Below are 26,795 nucleotides of genomic sequence, written 5' to 3' on the forward strand. Positions count from 1 at the left end.
GTCGTGGTTGAGCAAAAGCTCCAGGGCATGAGCCCTCATCTTTAAATGAGTATGCATGGACTCAACATCTTACGTCTTAGAAACTTCATGAACATCTATGACATCTTAAAACTACACGATCTTTAAATAGCATCTTTCTATAACCCATCTTTAAATCACACATCTTCAAATAACACATCCTTATATAACACATCTTTAAATCACACAACTTCAAATAACACATCTTTATATAACACATCTTTAATTCACACAACTTCAAATAACACATCTTTATATAATACATCTTTAAATAATACATTATTTTCACATCATTAAAACATCCATCATTCGACAACACGTCAATTTCACATCCTAATACATAAGAATTAAATAAGCTACTTATCATTGAATAACTCATAATTTAAAATTCCAAAATCAATTGATAATATATCACATGGTTCTATACAATTTAAAATAAAAGTAATCAGCACTAAAATCTATAACTGACAGTAGTATTTGATCTCTATCACCTGTGTAGAAAACTTTTGAATCAAATTTAAAAGCTAATAATATAAAATTATCAATTGCTAATAAATTTTGTTTGAATGATAAACCATAATCACGGTCCTATTATTTGCAAATTCATATACCGATAAGAAAACAATTTACGTGTCCATGGCTTCATGTAACCAGTTACTCTCATGTGTTATTAAATCAAATTATCAAAAACATGAATGTCAATCGAATATAGCATAATATCCTGAACACGTAATACGATATCAGTTAAACAAACCTAATCAAAAAGGCCGAACATGAATATATTGACATATAAACATCACTATACGTTAATCGGATTCAAATTAATGACTTTTTCACACTTTGACACATAGGAAACGAAAATAGAATATAACCATGAATCAATTATAAATTTAGCACATAAAAATAATGAAATTCAAACACAAGAATATACCCAAAATCACAGCAGCAAATTATAGCACGGATTTAACATGAATTATTCATGAAAAATAATGGAAAACAAAACCCTTCACTACCCATATGTTCATACAACCCTTATGGTGAATAGAGACTCCCCCCTTACATCAATTCAGTATTTTTTCATCTCATAATCATCAATTCTCACTCAAACCTTAATTCTCATAATCTTACAAAACTCATCCTAAAACACGTTAGATGCAATTTAATGATTCACAGGCTTAATATTAGTGAAAGATAGTCTCACCCTTACCTTAGATAGTTTTTCTGAAATCAAAAGCAGCGTTCTTCGTTCCTAGGGTTCTCTCTCTCTCTCTGAGTTCTCCTCTTTCTCCTCTTTCTCCAAAAAGCTGTTTAACGTAAAAACTCTTTCTAACCTAAGCTTCCTTATTTATAATACTAATCAGTCTTCCTAAATCTATTTAGGCCAATAACTTATTCTTATTTCTATTCTAACCTCCAATTCTACTTACACTGATAATTCTCATATTCTAATAAATAATAGAATAATGCCACATAATAAAATACTATACCCTCATATATATATATAAATAAATCACATAAATAGACTCTAACTTAATAAAAATAATTAAATAAAAAGGAGGGCGTTACATTGACCACTTTGGTCCCTGATGTTAAATTTAGCTGTTAACTCCACAAAAAAGTTGAGCTTGCAAGTTTTTGGATGACAAGTTAGGTGTGAGGTGACGAAATGGACCAAAATGAAATGTATTATTAACCAAATGTTATTTTCCATTATCCTTCCAAACCTAAACTCCTAATTTCCCTTCTTACTCTCCCAATCTACCTTGTCTGCCGGAAACACCAACACCCACCGCCGTTCACCGTCGTCTCCATTGGCGAGTTTGCGCCACCACCCATCATCATGTGCTTTTTTTAAGGAAGATTTGTTGGAATCAAGATGAAGAAGAAAGGGTAGGATTAGAGATTTGATGAAGGGATATTCAAAATTGGGATTATAGAGATTTACTAAAAAGAACTCAAATGTGTGATTATTTCATTTTGGTCCATGATGTCACCTCACCTGTTACTTGTCATAAAAAAACGTGAACTCAACTTTTTTTTTTTGAATTAATGGCCAAATTTAATGTCAATGACCAAAATGACTGCCAAATTTTAAAGTGTATTTTTCTCGAGTCATAGACTATTATAATGACATATACGCATCCAGGGTCATGAACTATTATGATAACATATACGTATTCATGGACCAAAATAACAATTTTTATATCATAATTGGACTCCGAAACATCTTTCGTGATTAATTGAATCCAAATTTAATTTAGGGTTAATTATGTTTTTGGTCCCTACAAAATGGCGACCTTGTAAGTTTAGTCCTTACTTAATTTTAATAGCATTTTTAATCCCTACAAAAAATTTCTGCACTCAATATTAGTCCTTACTCAATCCAAATTTGTTTAATTTATGCTTAAACTCTTAAGTTTTTCAACAATTTTTTACAGGCGTGTTAAGAACGTTATTAAAAGGTCCTCCGAAAAAAATATCGCAAAAATTTGATTTCTACGTCCATATTTTTGTTACTTATATCTTAAACTTTTGTCGTTTTAAAAAATTCATATTTAATTTATTTTATGTTAAAAAATTATAGTTTTTAGTAAATGAACCGTTCATAGTGTTCTAAACTTGTATAAAAAGAATCGTTAAAAAATTTAAGAGTTTAAGGATAATTAAACAAAATTTATTTTAGCAGGGACTAAAATTATAAGTAAATTTTTTTTTTGTAGGGATTAAAAATGCTATTAAAATTAAGTAAGGACTAAACTTACAAGGTTGCAATTTTGTAGGGACCAAAAACATAATTAACCCTTTAATTTAATAGTTTCTAATGTTCCTAATCTGATTTAAAAAATTTAAAAAATAAATTTTGAGAAAATTATGAATTTAAAGAAATCACAACTAAGAAAAAAACAATTACAGCAAGAAAATTCATCTCTCTCCTTTGGCTTGAGCAAAAGTCAGTGAGTATGATGAAAGCCAATTCATTCCACCTATGAAATGAAATCACATACATAATCCTGCAAATTCAGAGGAAATAAGCTCAGAAGAAAGACACTGTCACACACACTCCCTCTCTAGGGTTTATTCATCCATGGCGCTAACCTTCATCATCTTCCTCTTCTTCACCTCTCACTTTCTCTCTTTCATCTCAGCACAATCCACCTCCATGGAATCGGTCCCCGATCTTCAGAGCACCATGTACACCGACGTTGACGGATTTCCTTGCGTTCGGCTGCTTAGTCTCTCTGGGACCATCGGTTGTTCAAGTAATCCTCAATTTCACAATTCATTGTGTTAATTAATTGTAATTTGAAGTGTTATTTGTGAAATTGTGATTATAAGCTGATTAATGTTGTATTTGTGATAATCTGTTAGATCCTGGGCGAGATAAGGTTGTAGCTCCAATTGTGAGGTTCGAAAATGTTGATGATGTGACAGAGTTATCTTCTATATTGGTTTCATTGGATCAGTTTCCAACTCTCTTCAACAGGTATCGTTTTTCAACATTTCTGTTTTAAGAAATGCTAAATTTTATTGCATCTTAGTTAAATTTGAAGTTATTGGAAAGGTTTTATGTTTGGATTTCAGTTGAAAAGCTGCAAATGTAGGTTTGGACCCAAAGTATCTATAGAGTTATTTTAGGATATGTTCCAGAATAGAATATTAAAGACCTCGGTATATTGTGATCGAAGCATGACCGAGTGTTTGTTTTCTGAGCAATTGGTGGTTCTCCCCTGTCAATGAGATAGACTCCTTCTTTTAAAGAGGTTGTCATAAGAAGGTCTTTGGTGGTGGGGAAGTTAGAAATAAGATCATGGGTCTATGGGAAGTTATGTGCTGAATAAGTATAAAAGTGCACCGAGATATTTGTAAGTTGATGTCGGTATTGTTCTGGCGAAATACTGAATATGATAAGTCGAGATAAAAAATCTGTAACGGTCTAGGATAAAACGTAGGTTTGGATGCAAACGTATGTTTAGTGCCAATGTGAATACAAAAATGAGTTAGTCCTTGTTCATTGGCATGATTGTTAATGCTACTTATTCGTTTGATTTTTGAAATTATTTTTTTTTTCTCTTTCCCGAGTGTGAATCTTCCCTTTCAGATTATCAGCTGACCCAAGCTTTGCAAGCAAAGTTGGTGGTGTGCTAGTGGAATCAGTTACTGATTCACAGAAGAAGTTAAATGGTAAATACTATTGGTTTGCTTTAAACAAAGATAGTGTAGTATTTACTTTTTAAAGCTGCTCCCATGATAATTTTTTGTTTTTTATATATGTAGGATTCTCTCCAGATCAAAAGTTTCCGCTGGCTGAATTTGCTCCTTACCACAATATCAGCTATGAATGGAACCCAATTGTACGATATGGATTTACTTTTTCTTCCAGTTTATGGGGATATTTATATCTCATTTCAACATATTTTATTTGTCCTTTTCTTTTTCTTTTCTTTGCTTGCTTCTGCCAATTAGTTTCCAATTCTGATTCAATTACTTTTTATAGAGTGGAGTTTATAACTGATAGATGCTTTCTGGTTTCTATTAAGTTTATTTTTGTGGATGTACGTTGTATCATTGTTGGTTTCAGTGTCACGGAGATAGGATAAGCCAGATAAATTAATAGGTGAAGTATGTCTTGGGTTAGAATCAGAAGCGTATAATGTTATTAGATGTATTAAAAGATATATGGTGGGAATTTTACCAATTATCTTTTGGATATAATCTATATTAGTCTTGAGACAACATGATCGATTACTTAGAATGATTAATTTATTTGTTTTCTTTTTCATTCTACATCTACAGGGTTCTGGTATTATGTGGAAATCCTACGGTTTTCCTGTGTTTTTACTCACAGAAAGTGGCACGAAGACTCTTCAAGAGGTATCACATAGTATTTTCATTTTCTTTCTTAAACTCACAACACAAGATGCTAGTGATGGATGGTTACATTTTGAGATGTAGTTAGATATGTGGAGACAAACTTTGGAAACACGGTTCTTTCGTTTAAGTAGAAAGGGGTGTATGTATGGAATGCAACTTCTTTTGCTTGAGTAGAAAGGGGTGTATGAAATGCAATTTAAGCAGAAGGTACACTAATTCTAGCTTAATGGTGACAATCGAAGATCAAGACATATCAAAAGTCACAAGGTCTGCATCTAGAGTGCATCATACAAAATGATGGGAAAATAGAGATATAGACAATATGATTTAAGCTGGATAGATGAAATGAAGTAGTGCTTTGCACGTTGTTGTTATAGAAAAGTACTACTCAAGTTTGAGTAACAAAATTTTACTACACAACTATAAATCTGTAGTTTTGTACAGGATTAAGCTAGTCGAAGAGAATGTCAACTGGTAAAAACTGAAGAGAAAGTAACAAATTAAACTTGATGTTTTATGGATGAGAATTTTACTATTGATGATCGGACAAGCTAGATGAGATACAATTACAAAGGATTGTGTTCGAGGAAAAGTTGGGGTAACAACAATTACAGAAAAGATGATAGAATCTCATCTTAGGTACTAAAGACATATGTGGAGACGACTTATAAAATCCCAGTATGGAGAGTAGATCAAATTCTAGTTAGTTCAATAGTTAGTGCTGCAAAAACATCGGGAAGTATTCGGTTTTAAAATAATTTGTCTTTGGACATGATTTATGATACGACATTATAACTTTATTTTATCTATATAGTCAGATCCACCAAATGGAAATAAAAATTCGTTGTTATCAATCCATATAGCCAACACTACCTAATGGGAAAGACCTGGCTGTTGGCTTACTTTTATATTGTTAGAGGGGTACTATTGGCTAGCCTACACAATGTACAAATTTTCACTGATACAATTAGTTTAATCAACATTAATTTTATAGTGCCTTGATATGAATCTTATTATTGTTTATATGAACATTATGAAGATTAATTCTCTTTCACGTTTGTGCAGTTTGTATTAAAAGGTGAGGACAAAAAGAAAGCTTACACATCTAATGTGGCTGAGTTTGATCTGGTGATGCAGGTATGCTCCAGATTTTTGTAAACAATTATTGTTTTCTGGCATATGAAGCAAAATGTTTCATTGTTTGCATTTTTCTTTTTTGATTATCTTGGATTAGACAATGAAATCTGGGACACATGATTCAGAGTCTTGTTTAAATGAAGGAACTTGCCTCCCTTTAGGTGGATACAGGTGAAGTTTCTTACACTCTACTCCATAAATTCTGCAAAAATTTGTGGATGTGACTTTTTTTTGGGTGGGAATAAACAAGTGGTCAAGGGTGGCTGTCCCCTGTTTAGTGCAAGATTTCCAGGGAAAAAAACTGCGAATAGGATTTGTAATGCAGGGTTATGATATGATATTATTGAATGACATATGTAACTGTAAATCGTATGTTGCATTGTTGCTGCAAAACTAGATACCCGGTCAATCTTGCAAGACAGTGAACAACTGAACATGGATAAAAATTTAAGATTCCTCCTACAAAATCTGAGTCTCAACAGTAATCCTTTTGTAAGTGTATATAGAATAAATTGCCATATATAAAATACAGTCAGTTACTAGATTATATTGGCCATGAAGGAATACACGAGGCCAGATATCCTTATGAATGTAGCATCACATCGTTCACATAGTAGAAATGGGTTGTCCTGGATCTAGATTAAGACTATATTATCACCCGCTTCTCACTTTGCAGAGAAATTTAAAATCTTAGCATTGTTATGCTTGATGTTGACTTTGTGCATGTTTCATATGAAAGACAGTGTTTGGTCGGCTCTTCCTCCAATCAACAATTTATCCTCAAAACCGTCTAAGCCCATTATATTGACAGTAGCCTCTATGGATTCTGCTTCCTTTTTCCGAGACAGAAGTCTTGGTGCAGATTCACCTATTTCTGTAAGTGCAATTGCATTTGCTACAGCATACTGTTTTTTTTTCTTTCCGGATGAAATAAAGTGCTTATGTTCCAAAATCAAAATATAGTCTAACACGCTATCTACTTTACAGGGTTTAATTACATTACTGGCAGCAGCAGATGCACTTTCTCATTTGGATGGTATTGGTGACTTTAGTAAGCAGGTGCGTACAATGGAGTTTTCAGTTTTTGGACTGTTCGTAACTGATATGTTTTTGGACTCAACTAGTGATAGGAAGCGGCTCGATTTTAGGAGAGGGAGTAACATGTGTGCACAAAAAATTGGAGGGGAAGTTAGTTAGAAGAGAGGGAAAAGACATCTCAGATATGTTTATACAGGGAAAATCCGAGGAGAAAGGGTTATGGGAATTCCATATCAGTTGTTCCGCTTATAGGCTGGAACTCTGTATTCACTATGGCCATAGTAATTCGCCCTTACATTTTCTTAACTGTTCTTCCAGTTTTCACTTTGTCCAAAAGTGCTTGATGGGAACTGTTCCTTCCAATAGCGTAATTTTGTTAATAGTCACAAAGCTTTGACTTGTTATAGTTTCCCTGTGTGCCTTTCTGGTTTTATTGACCTTGAAGATCTCTGGGGAAAAATATTCTGGTTGGTCACTGTTTCTTAATCATTGGTTCATTAGGCTTGTGAGATAATTATCTACCATCCTTTCCAGTTTATTGTGATGGGATTGTTGTGTTTAAATTTTGTTGTTTAGAATGCAATAATTGCACCAATGGCAGATAACCTTGTGCACTCCCCTTTTTCCGTTTCAACACAGTAAACTCCTGGCGTTTCTTCTCCCCTCATTTCTTGTGGGTTTCCTTTTTAGAAGAGCATAATGCATCACGTTTATCATTATTTTATCATGTAGTCATGATACAGGTTTCTAGTGTATGGTGCTTCTTGTTTTCGAACCTACAGTTAGATGTTCCCTTGGATTAATTGGCGCAAGTTGCCCTTACTCAATATATTTGTTTATGCAATAATTATAAGAGTTGCTTTTTAAAACCTTTGTGTAGGTTGCAATTGGATAAGCTTTGAAAATAAAAAAGACAAGAAAGCACTTATGATATATGCATATAAATTTATTCAAAAGCTACGATTTCTAGCTTTTTTTTTAATAAAAAACTTCTGGTTATGATAAACAAAGTTTAACATTTTCCTAATTCAGGAAAGTGTTATTTATTTTTAAAAAATGAACAAGCAGGCTTATAAACTCAAGAACCAAGCAGTTTCCGACATGTTGTTACTGCTTCTCTGAACTTTATTGCTGATAGTTTCATAAACTCAATGCAGCTTGTTTTTGTAGTTTTCACTGGAGAAGCATGGGGCTATCTTGGAAGTAGGAGATTTTTGGTAGAACTTGACGAGCACTCAGATGCTGTTCATGGCCTTAATCACTCATTAATTGAAAAGGTACTCTGTGTTTCTAGTAAATATGAAAACTTAGTATTGGAGGCTGACCTGATGCACAGTATTTAAATTTAGGGAAATGTTAACTAGTTAAGGAAATATAAAAAGAAATATTTTCTAGGAAATTGTGTATGTTACTTTCTGAAACTTGAAAAAGTGTTGCTTTTAATGTTTATTTTCTCTTTTCTTGCCATTTTTAGTTGCTTAACTAGTGCCCCGGGGGCACTAGTTAACATGACCCTTAAATTTATATGCCAGATTATTTATAAATGCCTCCTCTGGAATTACTTTAAATGCTAACAGGCTAACTTATGCTTTTGTGGTGTGGTGTTTCACAGGTCCTTGAAATTGGTTCTGTTGGAAAGGGACTCAGTCAAGGGGCTAAAAACTTTTTTGCTCATGCAGAAAGGGTGAGATGATGGATCTGTTTAATATGTGCACATACACTAGTGCCCTTTTGCAATTTCAGTTGGATAAAATGCATTGTGTTAAATAATTTGTGTGGGCACCATCTGAATTATAGTATTGTATTGTTCCAAATCTTCTTATGACTAACGCCGCATCATTGCAGGATTCTTCTGCCACAAATCAGATCATGGTTGCCCTAAAACATGCACAAGAATCACTGCTATCTGAAGACATACGGATCACATCTGCAAGTGCGTCAAATCCTGGGATACCTCCGTCATCTTTAATGACCTTTTTGAACAAGGTTTTGGATACTGCACTTTTCTTAAATTTAATTATTGAAGTCCTTTTTTTGATAAAAAAAAAAAAAAGAAGTTAAGGTGAGTTGGTTTTTCAAAGACAATGATCTTTAACATAATGTCTTTTAGAGTCGCTTTCGATCATCACCATTCTTATATTACCCCATTCACAATTTCACACACGTTTGCTTGAGATCAATTTGATGTAAAGCACACATACCGTCCTTATTTGGATATATAGACGCTCAATACAATCTTGTATTATATTATACCTGCGAGCTACATCACATTTTGATTAAGTATCAATGTATAAACTCCATATTTAAATGGTGGGGGTGCTATCATGGGCACATCACACTAACATGCTAAAAAATGTGGAAAAAAAAACCTCTGCATCTATATCTGTAAGCTGCACAACAGCTGCCTTTGACTAAATTATTAATGTGCCATGTTGGCTCATATTATTTGTATTGACTGTACCATTGTTGAATCACATAATTTATCAATGCATATTTCAATGCATGTATTTGAATCACGTAATTGGTATTGGCATTTATCGAATTCCATAGTTTCCCACTGTTCATTATCTTTCTTCTTTTGTTCTTTTCTCGTATTTTATCAGAATCCCGGAATCTCTGGTGTCGTGTTAGAAGATTTTGACTCTTCCTTTGTCAACAAGTTCTACCATAGTTATCTTGATGATTTATGTGAGTTAACCTGTGACCCTGGCATTATTTTTTTCTTACCTGTTTGACTTTTTCTAGTCTTTCATGGCTATTTCCCTTGTCGTATGCCTTCTCATTTGTATGATTAAATGCAGCAAATGTGAACTCATCGGCTGTAGCTGCTGCTGCTTCTCTTGTTGCCCGAACCCTTTACATACTTGCTAGCGAAACTAATGTACAAAATTCAACTTTGGCTGCTATAAATGTAAATGTCTCACTTGTTGAACAACTTGTTGATTGCCTGTTGGGCTGTGATCCTGGTCTTTCGTGTGAGTTGGTGAAGAAATATATCTCGCCCGCTTCAACCTGTGCAAGCAATTATGTTGGTGTTATCTTAGACGAACCTTCTTCCACACCTAATCCGGGATACATTAATGACGTTCCTAGGTTCATCTGGAATTTTCTAGCCGACATAACTTCTACCCCCAAGGAGAATAGTAGCTCAGGTTGTCAACAGGGTTGCAGTGGTGATGAAGTTTGCATTAAGGCAGAGACCGATGGAAAGGGAGTTTGTGTTCTCTCTACAACTAGGTATTTTCTCGTCTAATTGTACTTTATGGATTTAGTAAACGGATGTGTTTCTTGGTACTGAATTTAGGATATATCTGTGTTTCTTATTGGTATTCTTTTCCAGGATTAGGCATGCTTGCTATCATTTGATGTTGTGCTTCTACCCCTATAGTTGAATTGAGGTTTACAACACGAATAATTGGATATGTAATGCATTTTTTTTTTATGGGAACACAACTGAACCATGTATGGAACGGAAAACTCCTCCATGTCCTGATACCGAGTCCAACTTACGTTAAAATGAAACTTGGATGTATCCCCGATTTGTTTCACTATTTCTGCCTAACCATGATTCCCGTAAAGTATAACCCATGGTTGTTTTCAGACTAGGATAATGTCTAAATATTTTTACCTTTTAAATTGAATATTTGATATTTCACGAAGCAGATAAAATCTGACAATGGTTGTATAAAATGTGATTCTGGCTAATTTCAAATCACATGTTTATAATTATGTTAGATTGACTTTCTACACATACACGCTCCCAGGTTCTCACCTTCACGTGCATGCATATTTACCACACTTGGTAAAAATTTGGATCAACCCAGTTGATTATATGTCATAATTGGCACCTTTGTTATGTTTGCTCATGTGATGTTGTGCTTTTCATGTTTAGACTGTTCACGTGTTATATGCCTGCTTCCATTTTCCTGGTACTGCACTTGTGAACTTGACATGATTAAATGGCTAAGTTGATGCGGTGTAATTTAATATTGATGTAAATTTTTTTACAGGTACGTTCCAGCTTATTCAACACGGTTATCATATGAATTAGGAGTATGGAGTGTTTTGCCCCCTAATTCCTCAGACAAAATGGGGGTCGTAGATCCAGTCTGGACAGAAAGTAACTGGAATACAGTAGGCATTCGGATCTACACAGTCCAAATTGCTGCTTATGACCGGGTTGTTCTGTTTGGGGGATTGGCTCTTACACTCCTGGCATACCTTGGAATAGCAGTTACAAGAACTTTCGTTGCCAAAGCGACAAAGAGGGATTGACACTATTATTTATGAAAACTAACTACTAAATTTTGTGAAACTAGGGCAAAATTAAATAGGCTGACGGGAAAATTACTAGTTTCGGGAAAATTTGTAAGGATGTGAATTATTTAGGCTGTGCTTGTGAATTTATTTGCAACAAGACCTTTTTTATCACTTGTAGTTAAGTGTTAGGAAATATAATGAAAACAAAAAGTAAAAAGCTTGTGTGTTTGTGTTGTGTTGTGTATTCCTGTAGTCCTAGTTAGTGAGCAGCAGCATAATTTTTAATTTAATCCTTCTTAAATTATTAAAGTTCAGTTAAGCTAATTAATTGAATTGCGACGCTTAAGTATAGTAGATGTAACGTTTAATTTGATTTTCTAAACATTAATCAATACATACTTTAGCAGAAATAGGCATCAAATATACGCTATGTTACCCAATATTTCTCAACAAAAGAGGTTTCAATCGATCCGATTTTGATTTGAAATTAATTTTCATATATTGTCGGTGTTAAAGTTTTTATATTGCTAATCAACCACAAATCATTATTTTTATGGCGATTCAACAATTGTGATCGACTATTAGTGCATATGAATTAAATCTATTTTATTTTGATCAAACCATCTCAGTGTCTTGATTATTAAATTGAAAAGACTTAAGCTTATTAATAAGCCATTAGTTTCTTCTTTTGGTACAACGTTCTCCAAAGTTCTAGTGGACGTGCTTATTTTTTCTTCATTGAAATCGAAAGGCTGAAAGCAGACTTGGAAATAGGCTTCATGTCCGAAGCATTTATATTGAATGGCATGAAAGGTGACACGGTTACTCTATTAACGCCCTAAATAAACTTTTTTTTTTTTTTGTGGTGGCCGGGATTTGAACCTGGACCTTACATATTTTATGCATTGTCCAAACCAACTGAGCTAAGAACGCTCTAAATAAACTTTAGTGTTAGTTGAAACCGGCGAAGATTCAATAACGTTTGAAATTAATTGAAATTGGTCGCTTTATTTTTAATCATGTTTGGTTCCATGTCTAGAGAAAGCAAAATTTATGTTTGGATTAAAATTGCTTTTTTAACATCAAAAACTTCCTAACAACACATGGAAAATACTTAAATGTCTTCAACGGTAGTTAACTACCGCTGGCTTATAACTAGAAACCGGCGGTAGTTAACTACTGTTAGGTTTTTTAGTTATTTCCAAGTGTTTCTAGGAAACATTGGAAGTCAAAAAAACAAGCTTCTATTTGGATTGGCAATGAATTTGAGCGATGATTGTCGGCCACTATGATTTAAGGGAAAGCGACACTTTGTAGTTTTATGACAAATTCATCGCAAATTCAAGTATAATTGGTTTATAAAATTTATGAGAAACTACTCCCTCCGTCCCTTAATGTAACCACCCATTTGATTTTATTTTTGTCCCTAAATGTAACCCCCTTTTCAAATTACTAGATGCATTTATTACTTTTTTCCTAAACATACCCCTAATTAATAATACTAACTTGTCTTGAAATATGAATAGTCAAATTTAATACACATACAAACAAAGGACAATTTGGTAATATTAATACACAAAACAGACACATTAATTACACTGACAACTTTTCTTAAGAAATGTGAAAAATGCAAAGGGGGGTTACATTAAGGGACGGAGGGAGTATATTTATGAGACCAAAAACTTAATTGACATAGGGGTGTTCGTGGTGCAGTTTGGTTCGGTTTTGAGGCTAAAAGTCATCCGAACTGCAAGATATAAAAGCATGCGGTTTGATTTGGTTGAGTTTTAAAATAAAATTCGGATTAAACCAAACCAAACCAAAACAATGTGGCTTTGGTTGGATTGGTTGGTGCAGTGTTTTTTAGACAATATACAATTTTTTGTTTTCAACATCAAAATCAAGTTAAAAAGCCAAAATACTATACGTTTCCAACAATGTTTTAAATTTCATCCAACATTGTTTCGAACAACATAGGTCAAATTAAAAAGTAGACAATAAGTAATCATTTTTTTTTAATAATAGACTATAAGTAATCATATTCTCTAAAAGTTCAAGTAACACACATAAATACATTTTTGAAATAAAAAGCAAAGAAACTTATCACGAGAAAAAATATGTCATTTTATAAAAGTTCTATTGAGTTTATACGAGTATTAGTCTAATTGATACATGAATAATTTTTTTCTTCTTATGTTACGATTTGTTTTGGTCGGTAAAATACAAACCGTAAACCAAACTAAATATGACTCAAATACATCCGAATCAAATATAATTTAATTTTAGTTGTTTAGGGTTTTTCTATTGAGTTGGTTCGGTTTTGAAGAGTAGTTTGACCTTAACTTAAATGGAATAAAAATGAAAGGTTGTTGGAAAACATATGATAAACGGGTCTTTCAGCAAACCCGAATCTGAAATCGGATCATCCAATATCTTCAACAAAATTCATTTTCTTCTTCTTCCACCCTCTCACCCCACTCTCCATATACACTCGCATCACCATTTCCCCCAAATCAACAACACAGATCTAACATCCACCCTAACAATGGGGTTTGGTTTATTAGCTTCAAAGACCTTTCGTCAAACCACCACCACCACCCGCCTCCTCCTCCTCCGTTCAATCACCACCAAACCCGAACTCCGCAAACCCGAACCCGCCGCTCAGCCCCAACCTGAACAACCTCTCGTCGATCTCACTCCCCGTACACCCGTCGCTGGCGCTAGAGTACATTTCCCCAATCCCGATGACGCTATCGAGGTTTTCGTCGATGGATACCCCGTTAAAATTCCGAAAGGATTCTCTGTTCTTCAAGCGTGTGAGGTTGCTGGTGTTGATATTCCTAGATTTTGTTATCATAGCAGACTTTCCATTGCTGGAAATTGTCGTATGTGTCTTGTTGAGGTTGAGAAATCTCCTAAGCCTGTTGCTTCTTGCGCCATGCCCGCTCTTCCTGGTTAGATTCTTCTTCTTCTTTTTTTTTTTCTGTTGCTGGATTTGCATTTCATTGATGATTTTTGTGTCTGTTTTGTTTATCTAAGAAATTTATTTTATTTATTTGAGTTTTGTTGTGTGTAAATGGAGTGTTGGATGGTAAAGAACAACACCGGATTAAAATAAGTGTAGTAGAGATGAAGATATTGCATTGGATGTGTGGTAATGCTAGACCATGATTTAGGGTGCGTTTGTTTTTGAATTTCAACGAAAAATCACTTTTGTCATTTGTAAGTGTTAGGTTAGGATTTAAAAAACAATCATTTTGAGTCAAATGAAATGCTATTAAGATTCACCTTTCCCAAAATCTATTTTTTCAAACACAAAGAGGCAAAACATGAATTAGTTAAAAAATCATTTTTTATGGGCGGTAAACAAACATAAAGCTGAAACAAACAGACTCTTAATTAGAAATGACAATATTAGATAGAGAGTTGGGGTAGCCACCTATTGGAGAAAAGATGGTAGAAACTCGGCATATGTGGTTTGTGCATGTAGAGAGAAGACTTGTAGATTCTGCAATAAGGAGAGTATATCAGATGGAGGATAGTCAGATCACTAGAGGTAGAGGAAGACCTAGAAAAACTATGAGAGAAACTATTAAGAAGGATCTAGAGATTAATGAGTTGGATAAGGATATAATATATGATAGAACATTATGCCGGTGTTTGATACATGTAGCCAACCACACTTAGTGGAATAAGGCTTGCTTGTTGTTTGAGTGATTCTTTTGATTAGTTCAAGGCCAAAAGTATTAAACTTAATAGTTGATGATTGCATTGTTGCAGTTTCTGTTATTTGCAAATTGTAGTTTGTAGATAACGGTGATACTAGTGAACTTCCATCTAGTTATGTGTCTAATAGTCTTACTTTTCCTTGTAACCATCTAGTTGACATTTCTTTTTTTAGTTATAATTTAGCTTTTGTCTGTCATCAAGTATGCTGTCTTTTTTTTTTCTTTTCAAAAATGCATTCTAGTTTTGCATTACATCTTCTACTTCTTTCTACTTTTATTTTTTAATTAGAGAGATATTTGAGATAAAATTATCATATGTTTAGTTGGTTTGGGGATAGCATCTATATTTTTTGATCTGATCTTACATTTAATTTCATTTGGTATTGAGACACTGACACATACATATAAACAACCTTGATTTTGTTTAGTTGAGGTTTTCAACCATTTATTGTTAAAAATGTAATATAATCATATGTTCAATTTAGGGATGAAAATCAAGACTGACACACCTATAGCCAAGAAAGCACGAGAAGGAGTGATGGAGTTTTTATTGATGAATCATCCATTAGATTGCCCAATTTGTGATCAGGGTGGAGAGTGTGATCTTCAGGATCAGTCAATGGCATTTGGCTCTGATCGTGGTCGTTTCACTGATATGAAGAGATCTGTGGTGGATAAAAATCTTGGACCTTTGGTAAAGACTGTGATGACACGGTGCATTCAATGTACAAGGTTCATTTTTCCCTGCAAACTTGATTATCTTTACGTACACATTTTGATAACTATATCATACCTTGGAAGCTAGAAATTTGTTGTGACTTTTATCTTCTAAAAGCAAGTATCAAGTGCTCTGCTAATTCATGTTAATAGTATGTATGATATTCTTGTAAGAATTAAGGACCTCGTTGAGTTGCATATATATATATATATATATTAAATTAAGTGGTGGTCATTGTTACAGTATGATAGTTTCTGAGGGAACTTACGGGTCAACTTTTTTTGCATATGATTAAAATAATATTCTGGTGTGATAATTTAGTTTGGTTGTATGTTTTACTTGCTCTCATGTCAGCTCAGGGCCAGCTAGGTTTCTTTTAATTTATGGTTAACGACATCTGGTAGCAATAGGTGTTGGCATTTTTGTAAAACCCAACCTTCAACATTTGGGAGCCATCCTCTTTTTGTTGTCAATTAAATGCTATATGTATTGTGATTATTTTATCTGAGTTCCTTAATGGATCCGGTGAAATATTACTTTCTTCCCACAGGTGTGTTAGATTCGCATCAGAGGTTGCAGGGGTTCAGGATCTTGGCATGTTAGGTCGTGGTAGTGGAGAAGAGATTGGAACATATGTTGAAAAACTCATGACAAGTGAACTCTCTGGAAATGTAATAGATATCTGCCCTGTAGGAGCACTCACTTCAAAACCTTTTGCATTTAAAGCCCGGAATTGGGAGTTGAAGAATACAGAGACCATTGATGTTACTGATGCTGTTGGTTCCAATATTCGTATTGATAGCAGAGGACCTGAAGTCATGCGCATTGTGCCTCGTTTAAATGAGGTTAGATTCTGATGGAAATGTTTTATTAAACTACTTGCGGTTGCCAAAGCTTCAATTTTCTTGTGGTTCTTAACATTATTTAACTCTTGCAAGAAAAACCATGGTACCTTAAGTACTTATGAGTGTTGTCCTATGATTTCGTAGTATGAATTAATTTGAAAAAATTGCTATTTATTAAGTCAATCTACACTACAACTTATAGGAATCGATGCTTACCAAAAGTTGGTACCAGTGAATTCTGACCTTGATTTATTTAATTGGTTGTAGGATTTTTTTCTTCTTTGCGTTAGAACATAACATACTATTATGACATAAGCGAGTTGATTTTCAAATTTTATTAATTGGCAGCCTCTGAAACACATTACACATGTTGTGTTTGGAAAACTGATGTTGATTTGTTTTCTTCCCCTGATATTAACCTGATTACTTTATATCACTAGCAATGATTGCATTGATGTGGGTTTTGAAAATAAGTAGAAAAAGACCTCCTATTATCACAATTTATTATGGGACTGAAGGAATTGTCTGAGTAGTTATTCAGTTCTTTCTAACTGAATATTTATACTTCCAATTGTCTGAGTAGTTATTCAGTTAATTTCTAACTGAATAATTATACTTCCAGAAGAATATGTGAGCATTTTACTTGCGATCTCAAGCCTTTGGTTATGGGCAATTGCGTTAAGGAGACCTTTAGCTTACCAGTCTGTAAATGCTATGGGGATGAGTATTTGAGGGATAACAATTAAGAAGCTGGTTTTTTAAGTGTTATTTACTGGGCCATTGATTGATCATGAATCATGAAGTAACCTTGGACTGTATAAAATGTGCAGATGTGAATGTGTTTTTGCAGAAGTTGTGATCCTCCCATGCTAATTTTTCACTAGGGTCGCAGTGAACAGGGACGGATACACATTCAACTAAATGGGGGCAGCTGCCCCCAAACTTTTTAAAAATGTTATTTTTAGTCTTTCAATAGCGTGCTATAGCGGAATAGCGTGGCGAAGGAGGCTTCCCCTGCGAAGCCATTTTCCTGCAATGGTGCTTCAACAATGGCTATGATAGTGGCCGCAAATAGCGGTGGAAACATGACTCAATCGCGGGTTCACGTCCGCTTCTAGGGCTCCTGCCGTTTTCCGGCTACCACCCTCATGTTGTGAAGAAACAAGTAATTAAAAGAAATGAATGATGATGACGAAAATATGCAGGGGCACGGTGACTGATGTAGTGTTGCAGAGGTGCCTTTTGGAGATGATGTTTTATATTTAGGGTTTTGAGAATGTACATCTTAGCTTTAGGGTTTGTTTCACATAATGAGCCTATTATAAACCAAACAATGGGTCAAGTATCTTCCTAATGTCTAACAAATGGGCCAAGTATGTTCCTAATTCCTAATGTCTAACAAATGTTTACGGCGGTTAGAGTTAGAAATTCATATGGGAAATGACAAAGTTGATTATAGTTATTAAGTATGATTTTTTTTTTTTTTTGAGAGAAGTTATTAAGTATGATGGTCTCTTTAGTTTTGTGTAATTTCTTAGTTTTGAGTATTTATGTTTCCTTTGTACACTGATTTATAGTCTTTGCTATAATAGCTATCTCGCTATAGCATTTTAAGGGGTCGACGCTATCTAGTTTTAACAACATGGGTTTCCCCTTGTTACCGCCAAAATATCGAATAATTTTATTTGTGAAGAATCAAATGCACAACAATGTGAGAGAGAGATTATTGAATGCTTGTTTGGTCACAAATATATAAATATATTTTTGATTGTGTAGAAAAAAAAAATATCAAACAATTTTTAAAATATGAAGACACGTATAAAACAATTATAATTTGTAGATTCTGAGGTATCTCTAATATTTTTGGTATATAATAATGGTATAATTTTGTGGACTTAACATTTTTGCTTAATGATAGTGATGTTACTATGTTATTGTTTATGTATTGATGTGTGTGTGTGTGTGTTTATATAGTACTAAGATCTTGTCGTTGATAGAAATTTCTGGATCCGTCCCTGACAGTGAGACTTGGGAGAGCGAACACCGTGTGCATAGATTCCCAAGTCCCCTGTACACAACGTCACGAATTTAAATTATTTTATTTTAAAAGTTCACTTCTAATCCCTGTGTTATGCGGGGAATCAACATTTTATTAGCAACTAGTTAAGTTCCAGTGAGGATTAATATTTTACGATGCGATTTAGTGTTCTCTGGGGATTGAATTTATTATATGCTTAATTTAGCAGAAGGGATGATTTCTATTCATAGTTTGCTATTGAAACTTGTTCCACTTTCCCATTGCAGGACATAAACGAAGAGTGGATTTCAGACAAAACCCGCTTTTGTTATGATGGTTTGAAGAGGCAGAGGTTAAATGACCCTATGATTCGTGGTCCTGATGGCCGCTTTAAGCCTGTGAACTGGCGTGAAGCCCTTTCTTTGGTAGCAGAGGTTGTGCATCAAGTTAAACCAGAAGAAATTGTTGGAATATCTGGCAAACTTTCTGATGCTGAGTCCATGATTGCACTAAAAGATTTCTTAAACAGGCTGGGGTCAAATAATGTATGGGGCGAAGGAATTGGCGTAAATACTAATGCTGATTTCAGATCAGGATATATTATGAATACTAGCATTGCTGGTCTTGAGAAAGCAGATGCTTTCCTGTTGGTTGGCACCCAGGTATATCTCTAATTTATTTTAGTGTGCAACTTCTCTAGTTTTATGTTATGGTTAACCAATGATTCCTGTTATATATTGAAATGCGATTCCTTTTTAGCCCTTTGGGATTGCACTGGATTTCATAATTGTAGTTTTGGAGATTCTAATTACAACTATTCAACAATAAAACTTATGAAAATTATTGTTTTATTGGATGCGCTCGTCATTTTTCGTCTTTAAATGCTGCCATCTTTTATGCATTAATATATCTGGTGTCTGTTTGGTTATAATGTGTTCACTTCCAAATTTGCAGCCACGGGTGGAAGCTGCTATGGTTAATGCTAGAATACGCAAGACTGTCACGGCAAACCAAGCCAAGGTCGGTTACATTGGGCCTGCTACTGATTTCAACTATGATAACGAACATCTTGGTACTGGTCCTCAAACACTTCTTGAAATTGCTGAGGGTCGACACCCATTTTCCAAGACTATTTCAAATGCCAAAAACCCTGTTATCATTGTTGGTGCTGGGATTTTTGAGAGGAAGGATCAGGATGCAATTTTTGCAGCTGTTGAAACCATCGCAAAACAAGGGAATGTCATCAGATCTGATTGGAATGGCCTTAATGTATTACTTCTCCATGCTGCCCAGGCTGCTGCACTTGACCTTGGACTTGTGCCCCAATCTGAAAAAAGCCTTGAATCTGCAAAGTTTGTATATTTAATGGGAGCTGATGATACAAACTTGGACAAGATCCCGAAGGATGCTTTTGTTGTTTATCAAGGTCACCATGGTGATAAGAGTGTTTATCGTGCTAATGTCATTTTGCCAGCAGCTGCATTCAGTGAGAAGGAAGGTACATATGAAAATACTGAAGGATGCACACAGCAAACATGGCCTGCAGTTCCAACAGTTGGAGACTCCAGAGATGATTGGAAGATAATTCGAGCTCTGTCCGAGATAGCAGGGGTGCGTTTACCCTATGATACAATTGGGGGAGTTCGCGCCCGACTGAGGACTGTAGCGCCAAACCTTGCGCAAATGGACGAGAGAGAACCAGCTGCATTGCCATCTTCACTGAGACCAACCTTCACTAAGAAGGTGGATCCATCACCATTCGGGATTGCGGTTGAGAATTTCTATATGACTGATGCAATTACCAGGGCATCAAAGATAATGGCTCAATGCAGTGCTATGCTGTTGAAGAAATGAAGCGTGTATTATTTATTTTTTTTGGTTTGAATAAAAATGCAGTTTCGTGTTTTTCTTTTCCTGGCCAAGCAAGACCTTGCTTGCGGATAGTACGATATGATTTGAAATTAGGCTTTATCCATTCCATTTGTATTTTGCTGGTGTAAAAGCACTACTTTTTAGAATTTTTGCCATGTACAATTCGGGTTAGTCCGACTGTTTGTTAAAAGTTTACTTGTCTCATAAAATGAAACCTTGGAAGCATGTGCAATCCAAAACTACATCATTCAAATAACATAATTACTGTGTTTAACATTTTTTTTATTTTATTATTACAACTGTTATGAAAGCTAGAGCCTAGAGTATATGAAGCAGCACCACAAATGTGTTGAGGGACATAAAAACTTCATTCAGGATGAAGAGATGCCTGTCTCATTATTACTTGCAACAAAATGATATCAACTAATTTGTAATCCCTGATGTTAAATGAGTCACTTCTGCTCCTTTGAACATGAAGATATGTTTGTCTCATTATATGAGCGTTCCCAATTCTTCCCGTCAAAATGCTTGATTTCGACGTGTCTCAACGTTCCAGAGTCAACACACCTGAATGAAATTGCAACCCCATCTGGGTTTGAGCGTGGATAATAGAACGAAGTTATTCCACATATTTTACAGAATGTGTGCTTAGCAGTGTGAGAGCCAAACGTGTAAGTTGTAATAAACTCAGCAGAATTTCCCAGAAGCTCAAATTTGTCAGCAGGTACAACAAAGTGAGCATTAGCTCTCATGTAGCAGTTTGAGCAGTTGCAGTCCCATACCACCACACTGGAAGGAGCAGCCACTTTCCACCTTACACTCTTACAATGGCAGCCTCCTGTATGCACCACTCTTTCAGCTTCCATTTGAGGATTCTAAACAATTAAATCTTTGCTCCTAGCTCCTGCTAATTACTGTTTGTGAGTTTGTCATGCATAGAGATTCTATTAAGGTAAACTGAACTTAATATCATAAAAAAAAAAAAATCAAGCTATGAAGAATTCGGTGTTCATACTTGAGATATGGCATATACTACAATCAATATTACATGCATTTCCAGGGTTAATAAGTTTCATAAGCAGAAAACTTACAGTTATAAGACACAAAGTTTCAAAAGAAATTCCTCATACACCCAACAAAAGAAGCAGATAATGTAAATTTTAGAACAGAAACATATTGAAAAAGCAGAATCAAAGATTCTTAAAAATAATAAAATGGTAACAAGGGATATGAAGGAAAGTAACTCACCGGATGGAATGAGATGGGGCGGTAGAAATCGGCAGATTTATATCAGAACTATTAGATGAGGTCTGAGGAGAACAAATTCGATTTTGCATTTTCATTTAGACTTGTATAATAAAGTACTAGTAAATAAAAAAACAATAATAATCTGCTATGGTTTTTTTGAATAAATAATCTGGCGTGTTTATTTACTCAAGTTTCAGTGTTTTGGCGTTTAATCTGATTTTTATTAGTTTCTTCTTTTTATATTTAAAGGTTTGTAAATAAACAAAAGAAACAGCAAGATGTTTGACTAAGAAGCCTATGTTTAAGGTGTTAGGTACAAACAAAACAATCACCTTAAACCTATTTTTTTTGTCCCTGATATTGTTTTAATGGCTTTATTTGTGGTCTCAATGTTACACCACATTGATTTTATTTTTTTGTCCAATTCACACTTAACATAGTAAAATTAATCTCATGTGACGGATGTCTCGTAAATACAGTTCATATAATAAAAAAACTGCAAACATATTTGATATGTTGGAGCGTGAGTTTAGACCTATAATTTTTCATTTAGTGTATGAAGATTTTGCTGTTAGATTCTTTAGTAGAACAAAGAAAAATCTTATGTGATAGATAACTGATCTACGTGACATACAAATACTTATAAGGTTGATATGTGTGACGATGAATTATAGCACTTATGCTAAGCAATAATGTCTACCCTGCTAGCTAATTATAATTATTACACATCATAAAAAATGTCAATTTTAAGTACCCTAGAAGTCATAGTAAGATTATTTTTGTGACGGAATGATTATAATAAAATGCATACTTGCACTTAAAACCAATACGAAAACATACAATAAATATTACGTGATCAAAACTGTTATCACAAACGGTTGCTGTGGTGTAGTGGTTATCACGTCAGTCTTACACACTGAAGGTCTCCAGTTCGATCCTGGGCAGCAACATATTTTTTTTTCTTCCAAAGATGAATGAGTTTATTGACGCACCTAATTATTTTGCCTCGGACTCCACATGTTAATTCAATTTCCTTGTTATTGAAGCACAATTTGTTCTTACACTTCTCAAACTTGTTATATTTATCTTTCAATTGTACAATCAAGAACTTGAAATTGAGGTTCATATTGCATAAAACATGTTACGCTATACAAGTATTTTCTATATTGCAAATTTTGGTCAAACAAAAATCAACAATTTTGGGGTTGAAATCTAATGAAATTTTTTCATATCCTATCACTTTTTTTTCCTTTCATGAAATTAATAGTACTTTATCTGTCATTATATTTTTTTTAGATTCATTGAATAACTGTCGTATTTGATCTATTAATATATCATAACGTATAATAGATTACATATATAAATTATTTATTAAAATTGAAAAAAAATACTTATAATAAATGATCGAAAAGAATATCTATCAAGTGATCCACTCTCCAAGTGCTCATAATTCTACCATAAATTGTTCTTCAATTTTCTTGTCGGAAACTACTATTGTTTTCATTACAACTCGTGTTAAAGGTGCTTCAATGGAGGAAGCTTCATCTTTTTTTGAGGAGGAAGCTATAATTTAAGGATTTAATTGAGCATATAGACTAAATTGTCCTTTTTTTAAATTTATTGTCAGGGATTATTTTTGTCCCATAAATCGATTTCATGACACGTAGGTATCATGATGATACACTGAACTAACAACATGAATGCAAACATTACACATAAGTCAAATAACCAATTTTTTTTTTTTATATATTTTCATTTAAAGATTTTTTTTTTGTAATTATTTAAAGACTAAAATTGGTCTTTGTCTAAAAAAAAGTGAAAAATATATATTTCGGTTTGTTTTAATTTCTAAAAAAAAGTGAAAAATATATATTTCGGTTTGTTTTAATTTTTATGGGTAGATTAGATGAAGGGTATAAAAGCAACCTTACTAACTTTTGGACTACTTATTTTTGTCTTTTGTATTTTTTCTTCATTTCCACCGTCCCCTAATTTTTTTCTCTCTCAGAATCTCCTATCCCTTCATCCCACCCCTCAATGGCCACCACCACCCCTTTTCCCAACAGTGACATGAGAGAAGTATGGAGGGAGACACACTATAATGTTTTGTTTTAAAAACAAAGCCATCATCATACATTACATTCTTTAGATGAAAAGATATAACTTGTTTTTTTTTTTTTTTTTTATAGAGGTGCTCCATTGATGGTTAAGGCTACAATGTATCAATGTTTTCATTGTATTTGCCTAAAATAAATGTAACTCTAATAAAGTTAAAAAAATATGTATTCATATTAACTTCTTAATAAGAAGATGGAAAACATTTGAATTGAACAATTATGATGAAAAAAGAAGATAAAATGCTACAATTAGGGTTGACACATGCATGGGAAAACATTTTCACTTGTTAACATTTCCCTTTAAAAAATTACACACAAAGGTAAAAAGAACATGGATTTATATTCTTGTTCACTTCAATTATCAATTATGTCTTTTTTTTTCTTTCCATTTCCACCGTCCCCTAATTTTCCAATCACATAAACCGACTAGAATAATTTTTTGCTGAAGTAAATTTTCAAAATACATGCATGTCACTTTATAACTTTTTTAGTCAAACAAAGGTCTAATCGATCTTTATTCATTTTCCTCCTATTTAGACTATTATGTACGAATGCGTTATATTTTTTTTCTACCTTCTATGGGTGTTCCACTTCATTCTATTGTACACTTTCTACATTGTTTTAAAGTGGCCTAAATTAAATCCCAACAAGAAAAGGAAATGAAGGGAGTGGGGGAACAAGTCCATGTACCCTTTAGGTAAAGTGCTACTGTGCTTTGAGGAAGATATGGAACAATGCACATGGAGACTCTAACAACAACTAGTGCCACCTGAGGCTTCTTTGGACCCCATAGTGATGAATTAGGGTCCTATGATGGTTATTGCTTCTACAGCAGCCCACTCAAGACTTGAAAATATTTATGGTACAACATTATAATTATTCAAGTTAGCTGGATTCACATGCCAATTTTCATCTGGTGGTACCATTTTATTCAATTTTGATTGCCCCCCTTGATGACCATGTTGGAGTTGAATGGAATAAAATGTCTTGTGACAATTATCATATCAGAAAAAGAGAGAGATTAAGACCTATGAAGCACAAACACTCATCGGAGCGTGTCCGACACCGACACATATGATTATTCTGAATTATGTGGTATTCTTAAATTATTAGAGGTGTCAGCATGTTGGTGTGCGTGTCCGTACCAGTGCTTCATAGGCTAAAACTATATATAGCTAGCGGTTCAAGATCTTCACTATAAAATACACCTGCATCAGTTAAAAACACTTTAAATTTGTATCTAACTTTCTTCTCATATACTATTGTCGTAGAGTGTTGTGAGATATATTTGTTTTGAAGAGTGGTTGGATTGGGATCATTAGGTCTGAGAGAAGTTTGTGTTCTGTAGAAAAAATCACTGTTATTTGTGCTCTTTCACCCCATTTATTTCAATGTATAGTTTCTAATCTACTGACTGCATGTGTAGTGTGATTGTGATGTTTTTCAAACAAAAACTATATGTCTGAGTAAAAAAACATACAAACTAAATAAATATCAAATCTTGACCAAGTCTTGTTTACCTTGAGGTTCATCTATATTAAATACTGACAGATTAGGTGTCAGATCAAATCATAAGTGACTGTGTAAATATCTTCAAGAAGCTGAAGGACATTGATTGACCCCGGTCCACCATAGTTGAAGATCATGGTCTAAGAATCTTGAAATAAGGTGATCCAAGTATATATAACGATCAATTAACTAACTAACATCCAATATTGGCTAACTTATGAAATACTTCAAACATAAACCAATTTGACTATAGGACTAGGACTATATATCTTGCCTTTTCTTTCACCCTTTGTTAGCATGTGGGAAAGAGGTCCAATATCAACTATAATATGGCCAACGCGGTTGTGTGGGCCACTGTTTTATTTTCATCTGGTATACCTGATTCTTATATGGCATTTAACAAGAAATGGCATTGATCAAATTTGAAGGTATTTTTGTTAAGTAGTATAATGATCTTTATCCTTTAAGATGATCAATAAATGGAAAATTTTGGTTTGGACATCAACATATGTACATTATAATGTTCTTATCAATTGAGTTATACTCACGGACACAAATCTAATAATTTTCATTTGCATTGATACTCGTTCTTGACACATGATTTTGTTTCAATAAAGCAATATCCCTTGTGACAAGATATAAGCAAAAATGAGTTCACTAAAATTGATGTATTTTGTTTAAAATATTCAAATACATCAATTTTCTTTGACTCACTTTTGTTTATGTTGGTGCTGAGTAGTAATAATTAAGTGGTTTAATTATATGATTTTTGGCAAAAAAAAATGAATACATTTTTTTTCAATTCATCCGGAGACAAATTAAAAATCATCTTGTTTAGACTATTTTTAAGCACGCATGTTTCAAATTTAGCCTATTAATTGTCATAAGTTTATTTGTAGGCCTTAACTAACCTATTATATATATTTCATATTAACATCTTCTATACAAGTAACCTAACATATACTCCAAAAAATATTTATGCAGCCTACTCAGAATTTAGGATATATAGTACATGCATATAATACAGCCCTCTAAAAAAAATAGTTACCTTTAGCTCGATTAGCTTAATGTAGCAATCAAAACAACCTATTTGGTTGTCTTTTACGAACACTATGTTCCAAAAAAGAGTAGTTACAAAATGTTGGATATATATACAAGTTTGTCGGACAGATTTTCAAACGCGTTCAAGTTAGGAAACATGATGTGTGAGTTGTTAATATATAGTATATTTAAAATGCAAGTAAAACAAATAACTTATACATAGAACAAAATAAGCAAATGGTTTATACTTTATACTAAACTATGTGATTTAAATTCGAGACAAAAATGTGTTGCTAGCTCATCAATTTCAGATAACAAAAGTAAACGATTGCATCTTGCAGAGTCAGAACATGCATGTCCTATGTCACACACCTT

The 26,795-nt window shown here is 33.7% G+C and overlaps 3 protein-coding genes and 1 non-coding gene across 6 annotated transcripts; 3 read left to right on the forward strand and 1 right to left on the reverse strand.

Moving 5' to 3' along the window:
• Window positions 1-2,923: 2,923 nt before the first annotated feature.
• Window positions 2,924-11,542, forward strand: LOC146939560 (Zn-dependent exopeptidases superfamily protein). Its single transcript, XM_085753181.1, has 15 exons — window positions 2,924-3,278; window positions 3,388-3,502; window positions 4,118-4,200; window positions 4,294-4,370; window positions 4,813-4,890; window positions 5,956-6,027; window positions 6,125-6,198; window positions 6,771-6,903; window positions 7,015-7,086; window positions 8,223-8,342; window positions 8,678-8,749; window positions 8,911-9,051; window positions 9,669-9,753; window positions 9,867-10,302; window positions 11,076-11,542. The coding sequence occupies exons 1-15, from the start codon at window positions 3,104-3,106 to the stop codon at window positions 11,338-11,340; spliced, it is 1,998 nt and encodes a 665-aa protein (XP_085609307.1). The 5' UTR covers window positions 2,924-3,103; the 3' UTR covers window positions 11,341-11,542.
• Window positions 11,543-13,796: 2,254 nt separating this feature from the next.
• On the forward strand, window positions 13,797-20,758 carry EMB1467 (NADH-ubiquinone dehydrogenase). The gene is made up of 5 exons (XM_085753182.1): window positions 13,797-14,279; window positions 15,539-15,785; window positions 16,322-16,616; window positions 18,921-19,295; window positions 19,588-20,758. The coding sequence occupies exons 1-5, from the start codon at window positions 13,871-13,873 to the stop codon at window positions 20,485-20,487; spliced, it is 2,226 nt and encodes a 741-aa protein (XP_085609308.1). The 5' UTR covers window positions 13,797-13,870; the 3' UTR covers window positions 20,488-20,758.
• On the reverse strand, window positions 20,733-21,886 carry LOC146939562 (carbon-sulfur lyase). 3 transcript variants are annotated; one of them, XM_085753183.1, is made up of 2 exons: window positions 21,754-21,886; window positions 20,733-21,409 (listed from the first exon to the last, which is right to left on the reverse strand). In XM_085753183.1, the coding sequence occupies exon 2, from the start codon at window positions 21,369-21,371 to the stop codon at window positions 20,958-20,960; it is 414 nt and encodes a 137-aa protein (XP_085609309.1). In that variant the 5' UTR covers window positions 21,372-21,409; window positions 21,754-21,886; the 3' UTR covers window positions 20,733-20,957. The 3 variants fall into 3 exon arrangements, with proteins under 3 accessions (XP_085609309.1, XP_085609311.1, XP_085609310.1); XM_085753185.1 differs by having other exon boundaries at window positions 20,733-21,419; window positions 21,754-21,768; XM_085753184.1 differs by lacking the exon at window positions 21,754-21,886 and adding an exon at window positions 21,597-21,741.
• Window positions 21,887-22,630: 744 nt separating this feature from the next.
• Window positions 22,631-22,703, forward strand: TRNAV-UAC (transfer RNA valine (anticodon UAC)). Its single transcript has one exon. It is a non-coding gene; the product is annotated as a tRNA-Val (tRNA).
• The last annotated feature ends 4,092 nt before the right edge of the window (window positions 22,704-26,795 follow it).

The sequence above is a fragment of the Medicago sativa genome, chromosome 3 (genome assembly GCF_051527215.1).
Source record: "Medicago sativa cultivar Bolivia chromosome 3, Bolivia_mono, whole genome shotgun sequence".
Lineage (NCBI taxonomy): Eukaryota > Viridiplantae > Streptophyta > Magnoliopsida > Fabales > Fabaceae > Medicago > Medicago sativa.